The 7,961-nt window shown below is 41.7% G+C and overlaps 1 protein-coding gene across 1 annotated transcript; it reads left to right on the top strand.

The window, feature by feature from the left end:
- Positions 1 to 1,259: 1,259 nt before the first annotated feature.
- On the top strand, positions 1,260 to 6,147 carry tent5aa (terminal nucleotidyltransferase 5Aa). Its single transcript, XM_034102797.2, has 2 exons — positions 1,260 to 2,399; positions 2,803 to 6,147. Exons 1-2 carry the CDS (start codon positions 1,974 to 1,976, stop codon positions 3,580 to 3,582), a joined length of 1,206 nt encoding a protein of 401 aa, XP_033958688.1. The 5' UTR covers positions 1,260 to 1,973; the 3' UTR covers positions 3,583 to 6,147.
- The last annotated feature ends 1,814 nt before the right edge of the window (positions 6,148 to 7,961 follow it).

Below are 7,961 nucleotides of genomic sequence, written 5' to 3'. Positions count from 1 at the left end.
TTAATAATCCTAATTTTCAAATAGATTCAGTCAATTAAAGTTGAATTTTTTTTCTGACAAACCTTGGTTGATAAAAAAGCTCAAGAACTGATTTGTATAACATCAATCAATCAAATAACCTTAACGACCCCTGAAATGGGTAATATATGGTAAAAAGCAAGTTTTTACTTGAATTTTTAATACTGTAACTTAATCCAATTCCTCAATCCACGAAGACATGCACATATCCTTTACTCAGAAACGGTGTAGTATGACAGGTAGAAACAAGTCATTCCCCGGCTGCAATGCGCGCAGAGACGATGCTGAAGACCTGGGTGACCCGAAGAGACTGACCAATCAGAGCAGTATTTTTCAGGAAGGCGGTCTTAAAGACACAGGGGCTACAACGGAGCATTTCAGAAAGAGACTGAATATAGGTGAATTCAGATGGACAGTATTAGAAGAATAATGTATTTTACCAACATTAAAGCATGTAAACATGTTTGGGTAGAATCCCTAAAATACCAGTGTGAACTGGTAAGGAATATAATGTCTCCTTTAAGTATCTTGTGTATTTTAAAATGTGTGCTACAGGTGACACACATCCTGCAGATTGTACATAATGGACTAATCTGAAGTCAATTTAAGAGTCTGCACAGCATGACCCAGCGGGCATTAATGGTCTGGGGGTAACTGGCTTATGGGATTACAGAGAAATATTTCCTGTCTGTTTTGAACAGCAAATTCATCAACGGCTATTCAGTACAAGTGTAATGTATACAGCTCAATAGTACTAAATATTTTAGACCATGTGTGCCAATTGCCAAAACCGAAATCAGCCCACAGAGGGCGACATGGCAACACCGAATAAGCATTATAGGCAGATCATAACCAGCTGAATTTTACATAGATTAAGAAACAACAACTTTATATTTCTTTGTTTTACTTTTACTACTTACAATCTAAATTTGTTTAAAATGATCATGACACCTGACCTGCCTCTAAATATCTTGTAATCTATGAATGAATCCAGGTGCATCAATGAGTAGAACATTTTGTATGGAGTAATACTCTTGTTAATGAGCACTTAAATTACTTCAGATTAAAAGCATTGTAATACTATGATTAAAGTAGGCCTGGTTAGCAGGTTCCTTCAGAGGAGTTGTACAGTGCTCGTGCTGAGCAGCAGGGCTCGCGGAGAGCAGCAGGCTGTCAGAGGGGGGCGGGGTGAAGCACAGCTGACATCCCCACACTACGGAGCTGCTTGTTGCAGAAGGACGCAGCATGTCAAGCGGGCAGGTAACGGTTAACTTCTCCACAAGTGGGAGAAATATGTCGAACTAAAAAGAGTTGAGGAAAGAAATCTGGATTTCCTGAGCGCATTCAAACTGCTTTAACGGGATTATTTATTGGCAAAAAGAGGAGAAATGTGCAGGAGCTGTGCGTAAGAAATCAACAAGATTCCTGAGAGGGGTTGATATCGACGATAGTGCCAAAGTGCGACTTGAGTTGCTGCGTATTGATGCATATTCATACAATTATAGGCGTGCCTTTGGGCGATGGAGTCACGGCCGGAAAAAGCAAACCCCCTCCTGGATCACCAGCGACCTTCAAAGACTGATGCGCAGCGCTCGGACGCACTGACAGTGGCACCGGGGCAAATATTTTAAAAGCACAAGAGAAAGAGAGGAGAACGTTAGCACTCCTTTATCTCCACGCTTCTTGACTGGCTTCGTCAACACAACGACTGCTGCGCCACTGGATCTCCAACGCGGGCTTATTGCACAAACTAAAACGCACCGCTGCACTATTTGCATTGGGTTTTTAATATTTTAGTTTATTTGTATAATCAGAACGGACGATTTAAGATCCTGATGCGGATGAAGTTACAGCTACTTCATATAACTTGTGCGTAAATACGCATTCATTTGTCACATTTTGAAAAAACTATTTATATATTTTATTTTATATTGAGGACTTTTCCACGCTTCACCATGTCAGAGGACGATAGTAGCTCCACCACCAGCAGTATGTCCGACACCGAAGGCAGCAACGTCAGCGTCCTCAACTGGGAGCAAGTGCAGCGGCTGGACGCCATCCTGAGGGAGACCATCCCGATCCACGGCCGGGGGAACTTCCCCACTCTGGAGATGCAGCCGCGGCAGATAGTAAAAGTAGTGCGTAGTCGGATGGAGGAAAAGAAGATCCACGTCCGGGACGTTCGGTTGAATGGCTCTGCAGCCAGCCACATTCTGCACGGGGACAGCGGACTGGGCTTTAAGGATCTTGACCTCATATTTTGCGCAGATATGAAAGGGGAAAGTGATTTCCAGACTGTGAAGGACATCGTTTTGGACTGCCTCCTAGATTTTTTACCCGACTGTGTGAATAAGGAGAAAATAAGCCCGTTAACGTTAAAGGTACATTAACCCTTTTAATTCCTCATTGTTTACTTTCGGATATGTGATAAGATGGGATTGCATTTGTGCCAATTCGGCTTAACGTCCATTACGCACAATTAACGTGCAATTAGATTAGTTTAGTGATGGTAACATATTAGTTTTCTGTAGTTAAGAGGATTGAGTTAAACCAATTTAGAATGGATCCTGAGCTCAGCCACATACATCCCATATACAAGTACATTATATGGTCTTATATATGTGTGTCAATAGCTGCATGATTTAAAACACATGTGCGGCTATAACTTTGTCTTATAGATATTTTAACATTAATTCTATGCTAAATGTGCACGTTCACTTTGTTGCACTTTTAAGGCTGTTTACTTAATATAATGCTCCTTTTCTCTCCCTCACACAAACGCAGGAGGCCTATGTTCAGAAGATGGTGAAGGTGTGTAATGACTCAGACCGCTGGAGTCTTATCTCCCTCTCCAACAACCGAGGAAAGAATGTTGAGCTGAAGTTCGTGGACTCTCTCCGGCGGCAGTTTGAGTTCAGCGTGGACTCCTTCCAGATCAAACTGGACTCCCTGCTGCTTTTCTACGAGTGCTCAGAGAACCCCATGGCCGAAACCTTCCACCCCACCATCATGGGCGAGAGTGTGTACGGGGACTTTGGAGAGGCCCTGAATCACCTACGCCACAAGTTAATCTGCACCCGGAACCCCGAGGAGATCCGAGGCGGGGGTCTGCTGAAGTACTGTCACCTGCTGGTGAGGGGTTTCCGGGCTGCCTCAGAAACAGAGATTAAGTCCCAGCAGCGCTACATGTGCTCGCGTTTCTTCATCGACTTCTCTGATATATGTGAGCAGCAACGTAAGCTGGAGTCCTACCTTCAGAACCACTTTGTGGGCCTGGAGGACCGCAAGTACGACTACCTGATGACCCTGCACGGGGTGGTCAACGAGAGCACGGTGTGCCTGATGGGACACGAGAGGCGGCAGACCTTGGGCCTCATAGCCATGCTGGCGGTGCGCGTTCTCGCCGAGCAGAACGTCATCCCCAACGTGGCCAACGTGACATGCTACTACCAACCTGCTCCTTACGTGGCAAATGGCAACTTCAGTAACTACTACATAGCGCAGGTTCAGCCGGTGTTTGCTTGCCAGCATCCTGCATACTCCACCTGGCTGCCCTGTAACTGAGTCAGCCCCAGGTGGAGGTGGAGGGAGAGATTTGTTTAAACAGGAGCGGAGCAGCATACCTGCCCAGTGTTTGACAGAAAAAGGAGGCTTCTTTTTAATGTTTTGCATCAAAGCTTGTGTTTTGGCTTTCACTCCTATCTGATGTGAATATCTCACATTTCCTTGAAATGCCAACGTCATCTGACCCTGCCCAGGCCAAGCAGGTTGGGGAGAGACTCATTTGTGTAGCTTGGAAATAAAAGGCTATAAGTGCGACAGCCTCTCAGCAGAACTGTCATCAGAACTGATCGAATCTGTCAATAACTGATTAGTCAGCACGCTCCAACAGCAGACCACAAACGGCTGCATCAGTGCCCTGAAGCTGACAGTTTCTCCACACACACACACCCTCGCACACTCAAGGTGAAATCAGATGTGTGTGTGCAGGGATCCAAAACCTGCACCCTAGACTGAGCTTTACTAAAGCTTAAACTGAGGTGAGATGCTGGTTTAACTAGTTTCGGTAACAAACCGGCATCCTCGCCTCGCATTTGGATATAATTATGGTTGTTTACAGACCAAAGATTTTATTTTGATTGTTTCTAACATTAAAACCCCATTTTCATTGGGGGTTAACTAAACAAAATATGAAGCTATGTCTATTTGTATATGTGAACATAACGTGTTTTAAGTGCCTACAAAAGAATGAGCAGTCCATATGATTATTGTGAATTAGCTCCCACTCTGTTTATAGTCAGGCACACACAAGACAACAGCACCCCAGACTGGCTTGTGAATGTACATGTGAAACCATGCAGTCAGTGTTTATGTATGTTTGGACGAAACCATGCCTTAGTGGGGATTTTGCAGTAAAGTAGCAGTCATATGTGCGATCAATGGATTGTTGAAAAAGGTTCATATTTTTCATTTCATTTCTGGTGTTAAAACTATCCAAACATGCTTTAACATTTCCCAAATGGATACAGGTGTTGCATATTCTACGAGTTTATTTGAAAAAACAGATAAAAGTCATTCGTTTGAATCAAACATTTCTAGGTGATGCACAATAACTATAACAATTGAGAAAATAAAATCAGAAAAAACATTAAAACAACCCAACACTGGTTTGATTTACATCTGGATTGCTCACATAGTAAAAAAACAAAAAGGTTATAGAAAAAACCAAAAAGAACGATATCCGTTTTTGCAAGTGAACACTTCACTGTTCAGAACTTATGACACTTTTTATCCACATCAATGCAGCAAAAGGAAGGCCCACTCACACACAATGACCCTGTATATTAAGTACAGCGATGCTTCTCTTATTTATCACGTGAGGCAGAAAAAGTTCACAAGTAAGAGACACAGAGCGAGGACAGGACTGCATTGAGAAACGCTGCAGTCTGTCCCCTATGCTTCCTCCTACAGCAGATATTTGCAGAGACAGAGGATGAGACACTGTTTGCTGTAGCACCCTGGCAGGGAATTCCTCAGCTGCTGCTGAAGAGCATGAACTATAAGCGTAAGGTTGTGTCTCCAGACGCTGTGTTCAGGGTTCAGGAAAACCTTTGACTGCCCCGCTGATAGCCCTGAAATGTAATGGGGAAATATGTTGATGTAGAAGAAGATATAAAAGACAGTGGAGGAAGAAAAAAGGGAGAATGTAGTGGTGAAAAGGCAGGAAGGAGAGATAGGTGCAGCTGGTGATGGGGTTTATATCTTGGCCTACCAATCGTTACTGTACTCTGTTAAGGTCAGACTATTGGGTGGTCCAAAGCATTCTGGTAAAACCATTTGCTCATCGTTAAAAAGTGGAAACTGAAGAAATATCGCCTGCATTTACACCAGCTTCAAAGTCTTTATGAATTGCAACCTAGTTTCACGATTTCACAATGCTTATTCATGTTTTTTATGCTTCATTCCACACCGTGTACATACATGATTACACGCTTAAGCTCACTTACTACTTATACGTATGTGCTTTATAAATAACACTTGATTTGATTTGATTTATACAGCAGCCTTTCTGGATTGCAGATTTACAATTACAAGCATAGAACTTAGTACCAGAAGACCTGCATTAACTACAATTCTCTTGCTGGAAAAACTTTCACAGCTTCTGATTCTGATCATCCATAACTGCTCTGTTCATCTTCTTAATGGCTGTTTACATGGATGGCACCCTTTGGTTTGTGCAGTCAATGTATTTTCATTTTATTCTCAGTGAAGTCCTAACAGCTGACTAGCTAGCTAGCTCTTGTCGGTCAGTGATCGTCCTGTCAGTTAGACATTGTGGGTTACTATATTGTCTTATATCTCCAATATCTGTTTCCGTACATGCAGTCTTTTACAAATCACACTTTGAGAAAAAAAAACGAAAAAATATCCTTGTCTTGTATGTATATTTTTTAATGATTGTTATTTTTACAAGTGTTTGAGACGCTGCGGTATGTCGCAGTGCTTTTGAATCTGTGATCGGGCTTCAGAGGATATGTTCTCAATAGCTTTTTTTGCTATATTATGTTATATGTCCATTGGGTCAAAAGGTTAAATATGTTTTCATCAATAAAATATCGTAAATCAGGATTCTCACGTCTCTTTGTTATTGGTTTTGAATTGAGATAACTGCACCCAAATGAAAATGCTAAATGCTAATGCTAATTTGTCAATGAACTTCATATTTATTTTCAAGTAAAGGACAGTGAGAGTGTCTCTTTTCACTGACGTCAGCCTTTCAGTTGCTTTCTGACGGGTTCCCTGCCCACATACTCAGAGAGGAAAATCCCTGCCATGGCCCGCGGGGCCCGAGAGGCCCGGCCAGAAAAACATCCAGAACTTCCAGAAAGAGCTGTTGTTGAATGTGAGGGGATTTGCATCCGACCCAAAAAAGACTTCAACACTTTTGTGGAATGAATGTCTTTGCCAGCTCATCAAATTCTTTCTGTGACAGCAATGTAATGTCTCATGGTTGAAACGAAACTCTCCACCACAGGCTGTCACACAGGTCACATGACACACTGTCCTAGATAGAGACATGCATGTCACAGCGCTATATATAGCAGACATGAGAAGGATTTATTCACAGCTCATGAATCTGAGCCATTGAAGGATGATTGACAGGTTGTTTTAGGTAGCATATTTAACCTTAGTATTGAGATCCTTGACTGAAGTAAAAGCAGTAATATCACACTGTGAATATTCTCTGCTACAAGGGAATGTCCTGTATTGAAAATCTTACATAAGAGGATGTATGATGAAAAGAAATAGACAGTGAATCGACGGAAGAGGATTAGCGCCACATGTGAAATTGTTTTTGAGATCTGACCAAAGGTGAATTCTGAGTTTAAAGTCAGAATTATAAAAAACACTTTCAGTCAGATCTCAATTTGTGGCTTCAGATGGCTTGTGTAGAAATGTTTCCTGTCAGTGTTTTACCATTATATATGTGATGTTTGGGGGTTAATATATCTTCTGCAGGTTTTCTGTATGCATGTATGTATCTACTGCTGTAGATGTTTAAGGTGTTGATGTTTTAACTCCTTTATATACTATTGGGCAGGCTACAGCAATGCATCATGTTCTTTAAGACCATCAAATTGTTTTAGGCTTTGTTGCGGACCTGTGAGAACCATATAGCTCTAAAAAGTCAACTTCAGATCCAAGAGGCTTTATAAATAGTTGAAGTATAAGATGTGTTCATTCACATCACATCTGGAGTTTGGAGGTTTTTACCGGACAGCAAGGGAAAAAGTAACTGAAGTTGTCAGATAATGGTAGTGGAGTAAAACGTATTAAAAAACTGTGACATGCTTAAAGTAGCATTAAATGGAAATACCCAAGTAAAGTACAAGAACCCCCAATGGGTAAGAGGCTATTTGACTAAATGTAGTTACTTTCCATGGCTGCACAACACCATATTAGCACGCTTGTGTTACTGAGCGAGTGGAGATTTTGCCTGAAATACAATAACTTGGGAGGATAACCACTTGATTTGACTAACTGCTGAAGCACCTACATTATCTTCAGATTTGGAAGATAACAAGGGCCAGTATGGACAAGAGGAACAATGGCAGCAACAAAAACGTATGCACATATATGTGACTGTGGCTCATTGATTGAATGGGTGTCTACCAATCGGAAGGGTCAGTGGTTCAATCCCCAGCCCCTGCAGTCAATATGTAAAAGTGTCGAGGCAAAATACTAAACCCCAAATTGCTCCTCTGGTATAATAATAATAATGGTATGAGTGGGAACCTTTCCTTCAACAAATTCAAGTGACTAACACTTGTGCTAATACCTGAGTCAGGCTACTATTTTTTATTTAAGATTTGCGCAAGATAAATATATTTTCTTTTATCTTTCATATTGCAAGGCATCATTATTCTTTCACTAAAGCATCC

The sequence above is a fragment of the Pseudochaenichthys georgianus genome, chromosome 16, assembly GCF_902827115.2.
Source record: "Pseudochaenichthys georgianus chromosome 16, fPseGeo1.2, whole genome shotgun sequence".
In the NCBI taxonomy this organism is placed as follows: Eukaryota; Metazoa; Chordata; class Actinopteri; order Perciformes; family Channichthyidae; genus Pseudochaenichthys; species Pseudochaenichthys georgianus.
Note: the sequence above shows the minus strand (reverse complement) of the source record. Positions and strands in the feature narration are given on the sequence as shown.